General features: G+C 43.2%; 1 protein-coding gene across 4 annotated transcripts in view; it reads right to left on the bottom strand.

Moving 5' to 3' along the window:
• The window catches only part of LOC124050164 (tyrosine-protein phosphatase non-receptor type 14-like), a 35,405-nt gene extending 20,705 nt beyond the window's left edge, over nt 1–14,700 (bottom strand). Inside the window, exons 1-3 of one of the 4 annotated variants that reach the window (XM_046372399.1) lie at nt 14,300–14,700; nt 4,246–4,647; nt 1,555–1,730 (exon numbers count right to left, since the gene is read on the bottom strand). In XM_046372399.1, coding sequence (XP_046228355.1) covers nt 1,555–1,730; nt 4,246–4,419 — 350 coding nt within the window. In that variant the 5' untranslated portion in view covers nt 4,420–4,647; nt 14,300–14,700. Of the gene's footprint in view, nt 1–1,554; nt 1,731–4,245; nt 4,648–4,907; nt 5,372–8,177; nt 8,242–12,434; nt 13,188–14,299 lie in introns of those variants that run through there. The other 3 variants (XM_046372403.1, XM_046372402.1, XM_046372400.1) reach the window with 3 other exon arrangements.
• Between the last annotated feature and the right edge of the window lie 3,165 nt (nt 14,701–17,865).

The following is a 17,865-nucleotide window of genomic DNA, read 5'->3' as shown; positions in this document are numbered from 1 at the left end:
GGTCCGCCTCCTACGCCGGACGGCTGTGCCAACATTCCTGACTGAACAGAAAAGGAGAAAAGAAGAGCGGGAGAGGAGAAAAAAGGGGGACAGAGGGACCAAAAGAAAGAGATTAAAAATGTGGGGCTAGGGTGATGTGGAGATCTGCTCTTGATAAAAAGGAGTAGGGGGTGACACTATGTACAGGGACTGTCAGAGAATGGGGATGGGGGGACTTGAGAAAAAGAGGCAACTATTGTTCCCTAAACTGCCCCCAAACCCATAACCCCTACACACACACACACACACACACACACACGACAAATGCCTGCAGGGGTGTCCTGGAATATCATCCTTTTACCAGAGCAGATCCTGGCTTCTGTATAACGAATCTGCACACACACACACACACACACACACTCGTTTTTTCATACACACAGTGACAGAGTGTGAATCAGTCAGTCAGTGATACATGATGATTTCATTGTTGTCAATATCTCGTTCTGCCTCTCAACAATACCCAGGAAATCCAACAGCCCAAATGACGCACACACACACACACACACACACCTTAAAACTACAGCATCAAAACATCAAGTTGTGACCTGCAATCGACCTTTCCCACATCCAGTGAAGCAGAAGCCGCAAATTCAGCAGCTCAGTGCGAGGCAGACGTGCAGAGTGACTGTGTGTGTGAGAAGGAATCTGAGATGGCACGCTGTCCACTACACACTGACCCCTGGATGCCCTTTTCACAGCTATCTAAAGGTGCTCATTCACAATCTCTCACACACATAAGCATACACACACTGCGGTGTCAGGTGAAAATGGCTGCTGATGATGAAAATATACTTCAGTCTAAAAATCAGGCTGACATGACATCTGACAATCTGACATCAATCTGCTGGATGTCAAACTGGCCGAGTGGGGAGATGACAGCCCCATTTTTAATCCCACCTGCTTCGCTCTGACTAGTTGGCCTGTTTCTGAACAAATCAGTAATGTGAGCAGCCTCAGTAGACGTACCTGTCTTAAAATTTAGAAGATAAAAATGCACACACACGTTTGAAGTACCTCTTTGCTCAGTGATAATATGTGCACAATATGTGACTGTGTTTGCGGAACTAAAGGGAAATTTCCACCTCTGCGGACACAAAAGCCTAATACAAATCTATTTCTACTTTACTATGTTTAAAAGCCCATGAAATATGAAAAAAAGGCATGAAAGGTAGTGAAACTGACAAACCCTTTCCTTTCCAGTAGGAAAATGTTAATCGTGGCAACATGGAAACACGTAAGTGTGCATTCATACTCATCAACATTTTTTTCAAACTATCACATTAAAGTAAATATTAAATGTATATAAGGATTACAGGTTCACTACTTGAGCTGATTCTCTAATTTAAGCTACTTTAAGCATGACGTTGGCTATTTTTGATGCACTGCAAGTCACATGTTTTACAGATTTTAAGAAAACCAAGACCGTGGGTGGAAAGGCTGTTGTAAGTATACACAAGGAGTACACTGGGTATGCGAGTGTCTGTATCCTGTAAGTGGTGTTTAGAGACTCTTTACCTGGTGGCTTCTTGCTCGAGTCGGGAAACGCTGGGCACATAGAACATGACCCCAAAGAAGAGTAGCGGCTCATTGCCAAACTTGTCCAGCTGCTTCTTGAGGGGTTTCTCCAGCTCCACCCACCGATGGGCCGGTGCCTGGGTCTTTCCATGGAACCACAGTCCGAAGAAATGAGTCTGGAGCGGAGGTGGAGAGACAGAGGGAGGGTCAGCATGGTACAGGAGGTGAAGGGATAGAGATGAAGGGAAAGGGAAGAGGAAAGTAAGGAAATGAAATAAGTGAGTGGAGGCAAGATGAAGTAGAAGAAAGAGAAGATGAGAGATAAAGAGGTGGAGGAAATGATTCGGAGAGACCGGAGGGAGATGGGGGGGGGGTAAATGGCAGAGACAAAGTATCGGGATGGGAAATTAGTATTAGAAATTAGAAATTAGTTGGAAAATACATTGGGGAAAACTGAGCCAAACAGAGAGGAGATTAACAAGCAGCTAAAATACAATAAGCACATATTTCTCCGTCAAATCTGATCAAACCTTTGACGTCAGCAGCGTACCTCTATTAAACATAAACATTAGACCAGACTCATTGCCAGTAAGACTGCCTTGGGAGCAAAGAAATAAGCATTGATTCTATCTCACTAAATCAAAATGAAAACCAAGTCTCCTGCCCATTATTTTATCGAGAGATTCCTACGCTATTTGAAAATGAAACGAAGTTCAGCTGTGTAAACAGCAGAAACAACATTCAGAAATAACGACAAAGAGCTTTTTAAGTGATAGGATCAACTCATTTCAAATTGTCAAACCTATCAGACAACAGTTAATCTAAAACATGTGGTTCAATCAAAAGTGAGTGCGTTAAAAAGCAGATAAGATTGGAGGTGCAACAATCAGCCAAAGTCACAGCTCTGAATGCTGATTTACTCTGGGATGGTTTCTAGACATCTGATGTTTCTGACCTTCTGGATACATGCTGTGAATCCTGCAGAAGCCTGTTGACACGGACCTGAGGCAGATTTCAACATGCTGCGATTCACAACAAGAGATCAATTCCTGTCACGTTTCGCTAATCAAAACAAACACCATAACTGCAACCCACGCGGGAGGAAGTCATCTGCAAGTCTGGAGAAACAGCCAATTGTGAAACATGAGGATGCTACCATTTTTTTGGTTTTTGATTTTGTTTAACCTTTATTTAGTCAAACCTTATTCAACTGCATCCTCCTCCTAAATAAAGCTTGTTTAATTGGCTTTGTGCGTGTGTGTGTGTGTGTGTGTGTCACTGGTATTACGAAGAGAGAACACCTGTTTCGTCTGCATGGCTTTGACTGTACTGTAATGAAAGTCATAAAGATGCAAGCTGCAGCTGCAGGAGCCCAAACACTCCTTCATCACATCCAAACACACACACTCACTCAAGTCCTTGTGTGTGTGTGTGTGGAGGGAGGGGGGGGGGGCAGACAGTGGCTGAAGCTGAGGCGTCAAACCACCTTATTTATAACATCACTGACACCTGGCAAATACCACAACACCGTGTGAGTACGCACAACTACACCACCCGTCTCTGTCTGACAGCTCCAACAGGCGAACACACGTATTCGTCTAAGTCAATCAGTTGTCCAACAAACTGACATATTCTTTCTCTGATCTGTGAACAGTCCACACAACAAACAATTAAAAACACGCACAAAACTGGATGGAGGAAACTGGATGTGTTCTGTTTCTCAGTGTGTGTCGAACTGCATGAGGGCAGAGCAAGGTGGCGGCTGATGAAAGGAAAATTTGCAAACAGAAGAAAAAGGACTGAACTGAAAACCCACAGAGAAAGCAAGGACAGGAGGGGTGAAGTGGGACAAGAGGATGAGAAGTATCTCTTTCTTCGGCAGGGGAAAGAGGACAGAGGCAGCCACGCTTCGTTAGAGGCAGACAAGGACCCCGCAGGAAAGAGACAGCAGAGGGCAGGGAGATACATGCAGAGTGTGGGGAGAGACGTGTGGCGATTGCACACACACACGCACACACACACACTCAATGCATTCAGAAATGTTTGCTTGTTTTTCCTGATATGGGTAATTACCAAGGGTTGGGTGATATAGCAGTGTATACTGTGAGATTATATGATTTTGCCACATAGTTTATACTCTCCCCTAAAAGGTACAACTCACACCATTTCCACATTAAGCTGTCTGAAAACAACTACACGCGTGTAGTATGTTTTTGTATTTATACTGCCCCAAATATTTCCAACAATTTTCCAACCCAGCAAGGAAGTCAGCGAATGTGACTAAAGATGACATGAAAAAAAACAAAAAGGTTAAAACATTAACTCCTCCGTGAACATTTCCGCTTGAGTAACATCAGATTTTCATCAGAAAGGGTGGATGTTCAGCAATTAGACATCAACTCCCATGATCCCATGCTACTTTACTATGTCATCAAACCACAGCTTTTGTTTCGACTGAGAGACCTATGGCAGCAGTAATTACATACTGTGTGTTGAATATACCCAGATAAGGGCATTATGGACAGTGTTGTACAAGCATAAGCAGTTTCTTAACTAGCCTTTATGTGTTCAGATTAAGAACAGAATTACAGAATTTCTAGAGAAACATTCATGAGCATTTAAACAAAGCCACAAAACACGAGCCTAACATGAATATTTACTGGGGGCACACACTACAAGACTTCTTCTCACCTCACGCAGCTCCAGCCTTTGGGCCACCGCCTCAAGACATTCCTGTCCTGTACTCTCCACCGACAGAGTGCACTCAATCACATTGCTGTCCAGCAGGCGAATCCGTGTCACAAAGTAGTTCTTGCTCAGGACGTTGTAGCGCCGAGTGCGCCGCAGCTTCAGCCGGAAGGGCATGGCTGGCTGGAGGTCACGGCTGAGTCAAAGGTCAAAAGTCAGTTGGGAGCAAGCAAGCGGAGAGAGGGGTGGGCGGGCTCTACGACCTGGCCGCTGCCCTCCTCACTCTCGCACGACGCCAGCCACACCACCGGGTGGAAAGATGCACCCTGGCAAGGTGCTGGCCCATTCCCAAAGATGTCCGTAGAGAAGGAGGAGGATGATGAGGAGCAGGAGGGTGAATGTGTGCTGTAGGGAGAGATGAAAAACAGAGGAGGGTTCATCAATAACAAGCAACATTTGAAAAATATCTACAGAGAGTTTGGGGGATTCTTTTCAAACTCTTCCTGTCACATTTGAGTTCAGAGGAATGCAAAAATTACACAGTGCTCTAATCAGTACGCATTCTTCCTATCAAACCCTCCTCCACCATATTCCCCTGTATTATCATCCTGCCTAACTCCCTTAAACAAGCAGAAACAAAAAACAGACAAGGCAAGCAGAATCACCAGCGATAACAGCAGCAGCCGCAGAACTGCGACAGGCGATGTTAGCAGAGGCAGGAATTGCGCGCTAGCAGACAGCTTTATCCTATAGTTATGGCAGCTGCGATCTCTCCAGCCCCATGAGGCCCGGCGTCGGGCAAAGCTGGGAGACAGAGGCAGAGATGTAAGGCTATGGGTGAATGGACATCAAACGGTCGAGCTCAGACATCCATCTGAACCCGGCAGCTGGCTTTGAGGAACTAATGGAGCTTCTAAGTCTCATATCTGCCTGTGTGGGAGGCCTTTCCTTTCCTTTTTATCTTCCCTCTGCCTCTCCCTCTCTCTCACTGCAGAACAGTGCCAGACATTGTAGCATACAGTGTAGTAGTGTGTAAGATCACACGCATGCGGTGGTGGCACATATGCTTCCACAGACCCACAGAAAACGTGAATTTGTGTTGTCAGTAAGAACCTCATAAAACTGTTAATTACTGCGACATAAGTGCAACATTATGAGAACGACAAGCTAACACACACACAGACACTATGGGTTTAAGACTTCTCTGGGTAACACTTTGAACACATCTCTGGGTTAGTCATTGGTTCTTAGGTTTCATGTCTGTGAGAAGGAAAGGGTTTTGAAGTAGGGCAGGACACAAACAAACACAAGTTTATTTACTATATTTGCAAACCTGTAATATATATTGGATGTAATTCTGAGAGGCAAACCCAAAAAGCTTTATACACTGGTTAAAACTCAGCTTTTACAAAGTGATTTTTTTTTTGTTTTTACAGAATAATGCCCGTGTTGTCAATGGGCATTAATTCAAATAGCTAAAAGCTGTGTCATTTCAAGGGTGGTGGCCACTTTGTAGCCTTGTCAGACAAGAACTAGAGCACCAAAAATAAAAAAAGAAAAGTCTCACACCAGCAGGGAAAAGTACAACCTCTCTTCCATAAAAAAAGACCCCGACCAATCTGGCAACGCAACACGAAAAACCTTGAAAATGGAAAGACAAAACAGGAAAAATGCATTAAAATAAAAAGAATGGACGTATCTAGGAAGAAAAGAAGCACACAAATGCTCCAGGGATCAGGAGAGGAGAAATGGGAGGCGAGGAGGAGGAGGAGGAGGAGTAAAGATGGAGTGGATGTGTTGCTTCTTGTCCTGGGCTCTAGCAATGTGCTGTTGATAGTCAGCTTGGACCCTGGCCCAGATTCCTCTCTACCCTGACTGGAAAAACAGAGCACACCTGACACAAGTATGTACCGCAAGGAAGGAAAGTGTCTGTATGTGTGTGTGTGTGTGTGTGTGTGTGAGTGTGTGAGTGTGTGTGTGTGTGTGTGTGTGTGTGTGTGTGTGAGTGTGACAAGGCCGAGTGAGTGGGAGAAAAAGACACACGGCAGGAGGGAGTCTTGAATGAGAGCTACAAACTGCTGACCTATAGCCATGTTGTTTGGTACGAATTGAATCACACACGTCTTTTGTAACAGCCGTGCCCCTTTGGGAGCCGTCAACACATTCCTAACTCCTGAATCCACCTAAGACAGCTCAGTGTAGTGTGGCATCATCTTATTCATGTGTTTTTTTTATGGGGCGTTTGTGCCAACACACACACACGCGCGCACTGCGTGAGAAAGCCGCAGCAAGTGAATAACTTGGCTACAATGGGCGAGTCAATCTGCTTTTCTATGGGATGTATGGCCACTGTGACCTCAGTCGTCACCTGACCCAAACCACACCGCCTCTGACCCTCCCCTTTCTGTCTCAGGCTTAGTGGAAGTGACATCACAGGTTGACGGTAAAAGCTCCCCAGAATGCCTCAAGAAATGTTCCCCTGCACACAAGCCCCGCGAGATCACTGTCAACAAGTACGGAGATGCAGATAAACATACACAGACACAAATAAAGACACATACTTTCACTGTGTAGTGTACAAACATAGACATGCATGAACAGGGAACACCACAAACACACACAGGATCTCACACACGCACACGTGCACATAGACACACACACACACACACACCAGGTTTTTCAGAGGTTAGCCAGAGGACCAGACAGCAGTTAGTGCAACTCTAAACTAGTAATCAGTGGCATGGTTAGTGTGTGTGGTTGAGTAAAGCCAGACAGACTGACAGACAATAGCTTGGGACCCTCGAAAAAAAAAACAACACTGCTTCAATGGCAACACAGCGCTGCAGCAGCATTCCCTCCCGACCATCATGTTTATTTCCAGCCTGCAAAAACAGCGTATACGTTTATGAATTTGCACATTGTAATTTTGTGGCATGGCGAAAACGAGAGGGAAAACTGAGGGAAGAGGGTTGTTTTTCTTTTTCAGGGTAGTAAGTTTTGGCTATATATATATATATAAAAACATTCCCATCTTTTGTTGTGTTTTGTCCTTTATTCCTTAATACCCCTACACTGGTGTGGTGAGGGACAGAAAAGGTGAAAATCTAAAAAGGGGAGAAAATCTTTTTTTTTTCTGTGTGTGTTTAAACCCACATTACCACAAGTATATCCTTTCTTAAGCGCTGTTTGCAGATGCGTTTTTCATGCATCAATCAAGATAAAAGATCTTCGGCTTTCAGGAGCCAATTCTTGAAAGGTGAACAACGATCAAACGCCTGACCTCGCAGACTGAACGCTACATTTTATGTGTGGTCTGTCAGTCTGGCGTCAGATAAATTTTTATCAAGTATTTCTGTGCTCATGCGTCACTAAATATCAACATGACAAACAAAGAAAGCAGACTGATCTTCAACATTTTGTAAAGTTTGTGTTGGTGATCTGAAATGTTCTTGTTTTACAAAACAAGGAGTCAATCACCAGAGAAAATTATTCATTTGAAGCATAAGCAGATTGGCCAAACCCCTCCCCCAAACAGCCATCGTCCAATCATAGCGTAGCAACTGTAACAGTAGGGTAGTCTTTTTAAGCTTTGGATTACAAAAAAAACAAAAAATAACCAAAAATACAACAGCAGTTATCTGCTCTAACGTACAGTGCAATCCTTAGCATGTCCAGCTAACTAGCTTGCTACCAACGGCAGTAGCCCATCTTTACTTTAATAACTAACTGGGTTAACAAATTTTGTTTTGTTTGTTGATGTTTTCCAACTACACGTATAGCTAATGTTAGCTTAATTCTTTAGCTAACCAAAGTTAATAATAAAACCCACCATCATTTCAGACGGTAAAATCAACAGTTGTTGGCAAGAAATGACAAGCCTGCTTTTGTCTACCTATGACTGAAAAACATAAACAATGTAATCGAAGGTTTCCCACCTCAGGGTGTGATGTTTTGCTGCCAGTCATCTCTCAGGTGTGGATTCAATACACAGAAGCGTCATAAGAAACCATAGCAAGCTGTGACAACCACCACAGGCAGCCTGACAGTATTACACAACAAAACCACAACCAGACTGTTGCTCATCTGCAGGCACAAGATGGGAAATCATAACAAACATCTAACATCTTTTTTTTTACTTTAATAATTACCTTTACACAAGTAACACAAAGTTGTAAACATAACCATTTCCAAGCACAATAAGAAAGCTGCTTCTCTTGGTGCTGTATGTGACCCGTCCCCCCCCCCTCTCTCTCCTGTTGCTTTGCACCATTCACATCTGCACAATAGCGGGAACAAAACAGCACTTTGTCGCCTACTGCTAAGACCATTAGACGCAGGACGCCGAGAGCTGGGGACGCAAGTGTAGCGTGTGTAACTCAATCAATCTGATCTCTGTTTCTTGTCTGTGTCTGAAATACCAACACCGCCCCCCACCCCACCCCTCATGTTACACATGAGCGCTGTAGCAAAAACAAACGGGTTAAGTGCTTCACAGCTCGTCACAGCTCTTCCTACCGTGTGTGTCTACAAGGCCTAAATCAGGCCTGGCCATTTTTACTTCAAAAATGACTTTGACGACCAAAACAAAAGGACAGATTGCCTGCCTCTATATTTAATTTACAATGGTAAAAATAATAATAAACTACGTTGAAGGTTAATCATTTACCAAAGTTGTTGGAGATTAATTTTCTGTCTGTTGCCAGATCAATTATTTAGTAAGATGACTGATGTTGAAAACAAGCTAATATTACAATTACACGTTGTTAAACTGCTTTTTGTGAACAGCTACCAGCCCAAAACACAAAATATTCGGCTAATAATGATATTAATCAGCAAGCTTTCACATTTAAGAGGCAGAAACCAGAGAATGTTTGGTATTTCTGTTCGACTAGTGACTTAAAGATAAATCTGCTATCAAAATTCAGAAAAGTCACACAGAAAATAATTTTTCTACCATGTTTGTCGAAGAAGTTTGTCAGTTGCTGTATTGACCAATGTGATGACTAAGCCTCCAAGCAGAGTGAAAACATAAAAACCTAAAAATAATAATAAATAAATACTAATAAAAAAATACTGCAAACACCAACAGCTGATCCACAGACAGACAGATTGGGTCTGGTATTTCTCAAAACCTTCTTAGGACTCTGACCTTCTTTCGCTGTGCTGGCTCGCCGTGGAGCTGAGCAGCGAGATGTTTTGAGGAAACACGGCTCTGAAGTCCACGCACATTCCTGGGCACATACAGCCAAAGTGTAACTGAGTAACAACAGCTACTGGGGGCTGAACCTGGCCCAGTGGACTGTGTGTGTGTGTTCAAATAACCAGTGATGGAATGTAACTAAGTACCTCTGCTCAAGAATACACAGTTCTGAGGTATTTGTACTGTACTTGATTATTTCAGTTTTCTTCTTCTTTATACTTCCACTCCACTACATTTTGGAGGTAAATATTGTACTCATCACTGCACCACAGGATACTGAGTGAGAGCACAGAGTGGTGACCAGCTGTGATCAGATCGGATCTCCTTACACAGCGAACGTAAAGCAAACATTTGTTGAATTTACGGGAAGAATTTGACAAATTTCACAAAATTTATACCGTTTCTCCTAACTCAACAACTCACAAAGCCATTTGTTACGGGGATCTGGGTCTGTACTGGTTACTCTTCACTGTAATGGTCAAACTTTACCGTTTATAAAATGTCTTCTTCTTTCATAAATTTAGTGTGAAAGGTGAAACCAATTAGAGCAGAGAGTTCAAACAGCAGCCAAATGTTGGCAGGCAGCCACAGAGCAGACAGGCTGGACTGACAAAGACAGCAACAGACAAACATCTGCTGCTTACCTTAGCAGGTAAGACAACCCAAACATGTAATTTGTATTACAGTGAACCAAATGGAAACCAGACAGCGCATAATCCTTTATGCCTTTGTTGTAGCTTCTTGCTGTTTCACAAAGGACATCAGTTGTGTAGGCCATTCTTCAGTCTGAGTGATCAGATCTCAAATGTGTCCTCAAGGCATCGTGGGTGCATTCACACCTGTACTTGTGATCTGATCTCTCAGGACGGGTGTTAATACGAGGTCTGAACAGGCTCGGAGAGGGACGGCTGCAATCACAGCCAAAGCAGCAAAATTTTCTGTATATTTATTTCACTGGATCCAATAATCGGTCAGGGCAATAATCGATCAATCCCTGAAATATACCTTCCACAATATATACTGTAATTTTCCTTACACACAGTTCTGCACACACACACACATACAGTCTGTCACATACAAACATTAGCAGCTGCAAACAGATGGTGGAGCCAGGCAGCCAGACAGTGTGTTTCTAACAAGTGCATCTGCTTTTTCACTTTTCACCAGCTCTCTTTTTTCCCCCATCTCTCTCTCTCTCTTTCTCTCTCTCTCTCTCTCTCTCTGTAGCTCAGTGTCTGAGACAAAGACCCCCCCAACACACACACACACACACTCTCTCTCTCTACAGCAAAGGTGACAAACACAGAGCAGTGTGTTCGCACAGAGGTGACAACCAGACAGCAAAGGAGTGTCTGTTGTCAGTCTCACACACACATAAAAAATTAATTTATTTAATTTATGCAGTCTAATTAATAATTAAGTAATTAAACTGCATGCATTTCAAACTCTGCTCTGAAAACACCCACGATATCTTCCACTGACAGACAATAATTTAGCCTGAAGTCCTAATTCAAGGCCTCGTGCACGCACAGACGCTACATGTCCTGCAAATTCCTTGAACCATCATGTGCAACAAGAAGTAATCTGCCCACATTTTAGTATCGGAGTTTGATGGAGCTCCTGCATCTGGATCTTGTGCAACAACAGCTAAAGATACTTTCATGCTATTTTGTTTTTGTTTTTTTACTTTCTGCTGATTTGTAGTTAGTGCTTGGACTGAGTTATGCCTGCAAACAGACAGAAGGGACACAATAGCTTTGAAAGACAACTGTCACGCCAGACATAATCACCACCCATCTCTAAAATCTAGATAGCTGCAGGCTTTAGAACAGAGAATATCAGCTGTAGACTATATTTGAAGGATCGGTATAAGAAAAAACTCCACTTGTGCGCCACAAAACGATAAATACTGTGATTTTCCAGCTCCAAGGAAATTCATAGGAAATGTCATAATAATATCAAGATGTGTATTAGTAATGTGCCACAGAAATAGATAGGGAATGCCCAGTGTTTCAGGCTGCCATAGCCATCTAAACACTGCCACTGGAACATGAAGAGGGGGGGGAGGATCAAAGAGGAATGGAGCCTAACACTGGCCAGACACTGGTTTTCAAAACCAACAATGACGTAGCGCTGCCGAGTCATCCTGTGGCAATAAACGCTGGAGATTTATGTGTTTGTGTGTTATATGTTTGGTTTATGATTGTGTCTTCTAAATGAAGACAAAGCGTTGGTGAATCCCAGCATCCAAATGAGAAAGCAAAGGCTTCAGATAAGCGGAGAGCAGGGCAGAAATGGATGGAGAGTTGTGACACCGGTGTTTCTCAGGCTCTTATCATGTTGGTACAGTTGGTCGGAGGGGGGGGGGGTGAATCTGAGGGGAGGATGGAGGGAAGGAGTGAGTAAACACGACCAGTGAGGCTGATAGGGGAGGCTCCATACCTCGACAACAGAGACATGGGATGATCAGCTGTCGGCCACCGTGTCTGTTCCAGTGAAACCACAGCGCTGTTCACATTTTCCGTGCCCCCCCCCCCCTCCCACCTCCAACCCCACCCTCTGGGAACCGCATCACATTCACACAAACATACACACAAACACAACTCCGCACACACACATGCTCAATCACCACAAAGCCGCCGAGTGCTTTCTCACAGCTGAACCCTAAGGCACTAACAGAGACCTCAACGGCGCTGAGTTTACAGGCCTATGAAAGCAGAAACACTTTGGGTTTTGCTACTGCTTACATCCGGCTGTATGTAACACACATAATGGCTGCGAGGAAAAAGAAAATTCACACATTTCACACTTGAGATCAAATGGAAAACTCCTCTGTTTGATGCTCTGTTACAAGAAGCTCACACTTCCTCACAAAGTACCAGGAAAAAAAAATGTGTGTGTCACATGTACCGTTAGGCCACACTTTTGGGCTGATCCGATAAACAAGGGTCTGGGTAGCAGGGGGCGTGGTCAGCTGTGATTGACAACTCACCTGTAGCACCTGGAAGGTACCTAAGGTGCAGTGTGGGAGAGTTGGGGCAGGTCGCAGCACGCTCTCCACTCTGTTGTTGTCTGCCTGGCTGCCAGAGAGCACAACGCTTTACACAACACACAGATCCTGTGACAAAAGCACCTCTGCCAGCCTGAATACACTCACCACACACACACAGCTCGCAGCGACATACATGAACACACAAACTTTCATTTTACATAATGTTATTTCATTATTATCATTATTCGAATTCATTTGATTAACCGTTTAGTCTATAAATTGTCAGATAACGGTGAAAGGTGTCTGTCACGATTTCCTACAGCCGGAGGTTTCTGAAAGCAGAAAGTCATCACATTTTTGGCACTTCTGCTCTCACTTTCGTTTTAACACTATCTCCTAACATACCAGATGAGTTTGAAGGAATCCTGCTCATTTCTTTGCCTCGACTTAAACTCCTACAACACAACAGCAACAACGACTTCTTCCTCCGTCTTTCTCTTCTCCTGCTGCAGCGTGAGCACTTGACCAAAATTACAGGTACGTTCGCCCCACATAGCAATCAAATGGCCTTTAGACTCAAATGACCACTGGCTACACAAACAATAGCCACTTTCCCTTTTTCATGCAGGCTCACATTATGCAGTAAACACCTATTATAATCGTACCATGCTGACCTTAAACAAAAACATGCCTCGGGACTTCTGGTTCAACATTTCAGCAGCATGTAGAAATGTTCCTATTGTTTTCGAGACGAGACGGAAGGATACGGGGGGGGGGGGGGGGTCAGAATGGCACTGTTACCTCAGCTATTTAATCGCTCTCTCTTGTGTCTACATGAGCTTGACCATTCAGTGATGAGCAGCATGGATGGAGGCTACAGTGGGATCTACTACTCTGACTTCAGGTCCTTTAAATTCTCCACCAGTGTTTTAAAAGTGCTGTGCACTTCCAAGCCACTTGCTCTGGCACCATATAATTTACACAGCATGCCTTTGAGCTTATAAAGACAGCCAGATGTGTGTGTATGTGTGTGTGTGTGTGTGTAAGTACACGGCCTACGCCTCCTGCAGCTATATTTGCCTTTACAAAACTCTAAGCTTTTCTTCTTTTTTTTTTTTTTAAAGTGTAAGGCAGTCCAAGGTGCGTGTCCAAACACAACTTTTACATGCTCTCTCGCCAACATGTGTGCACAGGGTGAGAACGGGACAAACACTTCAGCAGCACAGTGATAGTGTCACCATCGCCGAGGTCAGAGAGGAGGCACATGGACACACCATCTCATCCAAGCTCATTTAAATCCATCATGTAAAACTGAGACGCGTGTGCAGCTCACACTCACTCTGTCTCTCTCTCTCCAGGACTCCATGAATTGTCCACCAAAGTCAATAACAGGTCAACAAGCCTCTGTGTCATTTCAAGGTGTAATAACAGACTAGGATCGTGATAATCCAAGTGGTGTAAACCCTGCCTGGCATGTGCCAATTTGCCTCCCAGAAAGATGCCCAAACTGGATCCCAAAGGGATGGTCAGTCAGTGTATTAATGTAACTTCAGTGTTACCTCTGGAAAGTGTTGTGCTGACCACTGGTTGCCAGTTACCAACTGGAGCAGCCCACATCTGATCAAGTGTAAAGCAGGACTGTAGGGGAGGGTTCTGTCTGTATTTTAATGTATGTTTATCTGAAAGCGGACAGGGGGTGGGGGTGAAAATAATTGAGATCCCCAGCCTGCCCTACGTGGCCGAGCCATTTGGCCTCTGTTCTAACACTCCTCACTGAGGCTTTGAGCTTCCTTCTTCTTCAAGGACGTCCAAACGTTTTGGAAACTAAAAGCAGAAAGATTTTTTTTTTTTTCAAGGCAACTCACCCTTGATCCTGCGCTACATGCCCTTTTCTGCTCCCCCGCTAGAAAAAACCTCTTCTTTTAGTCGACGGCGTTGAAGTTCACAGCACACAAATAATCCTCATGTCGTGGTTTTGTTTTGTTTCTCTCTTTTATACGAGGTTAAGCACCCATGTGGAAATCTCGACAGTCTTGAATCATTTGGTGGCAGCTTTCAGAAGAAAAGTCGCGAGGGCAGTCGCCAAACTCAGTCATGGAGCTCCTTAAACTCGCAAGATTTCTTTTAGGCAGTTTTCAGTTTTTCATGGAGAACAACGCCAAAAAAAGCATACAAACAGCCACAAAAGCTTCCCAACTTGGCCGTGGATAACAACGACGTGGTCTTCTTCTTCTCTCGCGGGGACTCTTGGTATGTTTATAGTAGTGGTCCCTCTAGTCCAATGGAGGCGTTCAGGACGGGGGAGAGAGGGGAGGATATGCTGCGTTCAATAGCTGCACAAAAAAATTGAATCGTGAGATTTACGTTGGAGGGCCAAACAAGGGGAAGTAAAGCAATGATTCCGGACCCCGAAAGGTTCGCAAGACAAATCAAAGGGAACAAGAGATTGTTGAAATAACAGTAAACATGAAACAAGCACATTTCTGCTCCAAGTCTTTCTTCCTAGTCCTGGATAATTTTACTTCCACAATTTATTGAGATGAATCAAGAAGGGAAAACACTGGTGAAGGACTAGGAGGGAGTTTGTTTAAAGAGGTCAAAGACTAAAAAGTTTACGCCGTCGTTGTAGCCGAAGAGGAAGAGGAGAAACAAAACAGCCTCTAAAGAGTAATAGTTCAACATTTCTGGGAGGAAAAAAAAAGCAAGTAAACCTTTGTCTGCCGATTAATTTTATAGAAATTTTCCCACTCTTAGACTATTGCACATCAGCCAAACACAACTCAATGCTGCTCACTGGTCAAAGGAAAGGAAGCATATTTTATAAAGCTCGTTGATTTTCCACACTGAAATCACTTAAAAAGCGCCCGATACAGTAGAGCTCAGAGTTCGCAGCCGTGGCGGGGACCCTGAAGGCATCAGCAGGTCCAGATGCCTCCTGAGGGCCGTCCCCTCTGCTCTGACATCAGACCGGAGGAATCTGAGGAATGCCAGGCTCTTGGGAGAAGTCCTCCTCGTTTAATGGTTTTCCAGGGGCCACAGAGGTGACTAAACGTCGAACAAAGGAGGTCCCCTCACATATTTATGTCCCTCCTTTTCGCCTTTTGGCCGAGGATGAATTAGAGCCTCAATCTATTTGCATAAGCTACATTTTTACAACATGTAGGCTTAAAGGCTGCATAGGCCCATAGTTAGGCTGAGACATTATGGTATATTTTGACATACAAACTAATATGCTGTACGAGCTTAACCCAAGCAAGACACATTATTGATTAACTAAGTTATTTTAAAATGCATGTTTTAAGATCTCTATGTTAACTCACAGTGAACTGTGAAAATAAGAAGGACATTATGTGTTGCTGTCTGTGATTAAACAAAGAGTTGTTAAAAAAAACAGAGCATGCTGAATAATGTCATTTTCTGATTTGAATTTATTTGTTTATTCTATTTTCTGTGATGTATTATCTCGCTACCCTTCAGTTTTATGTTTTTCCTTTTTTCACCCAGTTAAAGTCAAAACCAAGTGCATCCACAGATATCAACCAGCCTTCAAGAATCCACCTTCGTATACCACATACGTGACCGTTTTGTCCTCAGCGGTGGGTTTATCCCTGTAGATGTGATATTGTTTGTCTTTAACATTTTGTATATGGTTGCACATATCACTTGCTGATCGTTTGTTCACTCGTGTCTCTATTTTCATGGCCCTTTGTGCTATTTTAAACCACCTTAAACAAGTCAAACTTTATCTCTTTTAATATGCTGCCTCTCTGCTGTCACCCACTTGCTGTCATGCTTTTAGGAGCTCATGTGACAAGGGTCCATAGTGATCTCATTATACCTTTTCAAAGCAGTCTCTATAAATACCACAGCCACTGATTAATCCTGGTATCCTACAAGGATATCACAGGAACATTTAATGGTACCACAGGAGAGTAAGAAATACAGGAAGTGAGACTGACACCCAGAGCCCTACAAGATAAAATAAAGAGCTTGAACTGTAATTCCACCGGATTACGGTGATCCTCTGAAAATGACACATACTTAATGACCAACATTTTTTTTGCAGGTTAATATATGTGTCTAATTTATTGTGGATTTGCATTATCATTAGAGCAAAGGGTCATGCAGTGAAAAAGAACTGAAGAACTGGATTCTGAGCAGAATAAAGACATCCCTGCCTTATTTGTGACCAAATTGCAGCCTCTTGTGGATAAAATGAAACTTGCAGCAGCTGCAATAATTTATATATAAAGTGGCTCACATAAAGGTAAGTAAAACCAGATTTTACTCTTTTACTAATTGCTGTAGAACAAAAGAACTCACCTAAGCATCAGTTATTAAAATGGAAACTCATACTGAATTGATTTGGCAAGACTTTCAACACCTGCAGGCTGCAGTACCTAGTAATCTGCATGTGATGTAATGACACAGGACATTTCTTTCTTTGGGAAATAGATTTTCTGCAAGGATTTCATGGAAATACTTACAATTCCTCACCTGGATTTTCCACATGCCTCTTCCACCTTAAACGTCTTCCCTAAATGTAATAATACATGAAGGAAACAGCAGATGATGATGTAACTCATCCGCAGTAGCTTTTCTGGTTCCATTCCCTGATGGGGGCGTATTTGTCTTTACGAATTATTAATAAAATTTCACCCTCAGTAAAAGGACAGCGTGACAGCACACTGAAATATCTTCAGCCCAGGTTGTTTCATAAATCAAATTTTTGAAGCTTTTTTTTGTTTTTTAGAGCTTTTTGTTGTTGTTGTTGTTGTTGTTGTCTGTATCATTGTCAGAGTCCAGACCGTTCAGGAGCCTGTTACGATATCAGCCATTTGATCTAATATGTAACTACAAACAAACATTAGCATATGAGTGGAAGACAGTTCAGATGGTGCGGTTACGGTGGAGATGAACAGGAGAAAGAGAAACAAAAGGACACAACAAGAATAAGCAGTACGAACTCTTTAATTAGGGGGTGACGCATCAGTGTAAGAGAATCTAAGAGTTTTTAATTTGTTTTTTTTGAAAGGATACAGCAGGGTGTGTTTGTATTTTCTGTCAGGAACTCTGGAAAGCTGCGCTTCCTGAGGTGTCCTGTGGGAGATGCTGTGGGAGTGTTGGACACCGGCTTTGTTGTTCAGTCCTTTTACATCGGGTTTGAATCATGTTCTGCTTCACTGACATTTGGTTTCAGATACCCAGTAAGAAACAACAGATTCTTCATTATGTGTGTATTCTCACTGCTGGTGATCAAGAGGAAGAAGAAACTTCAATGTAGAGACAATACACTGGAAGTGCTCTCGAAGGCTGAAGCTCCATCCATCTGCCTCTTTTTGTTATTCATGGTTATTCATATTCATGGTTTTCATGTGTAGCTCGTTATTATTGTTATCGCTTTATTATTTTCTAATGTCCATAGATTATT

This window comes from Scatophagus argus, chromosome 19 (genome assembly GCF_020382885.2).
Source record: "Scatophagus argus isolate fScaArg1 chromosome 19, fScaArg1.pri, whole genome shotgun sequence".
In the NCBI taxonomy this organism is placed as follows: domain Eukaryota; kingdom Metazoa; phylum Chordata; class Actinopteri; family Scatophagidae; genus Scatophagus; species Scatophagus argus.
The sequence above is the reverse complement of the archived record's forward strand: the minus strand, read 5'-3'. Positions and strand labels throughout refer to the sequence as shown.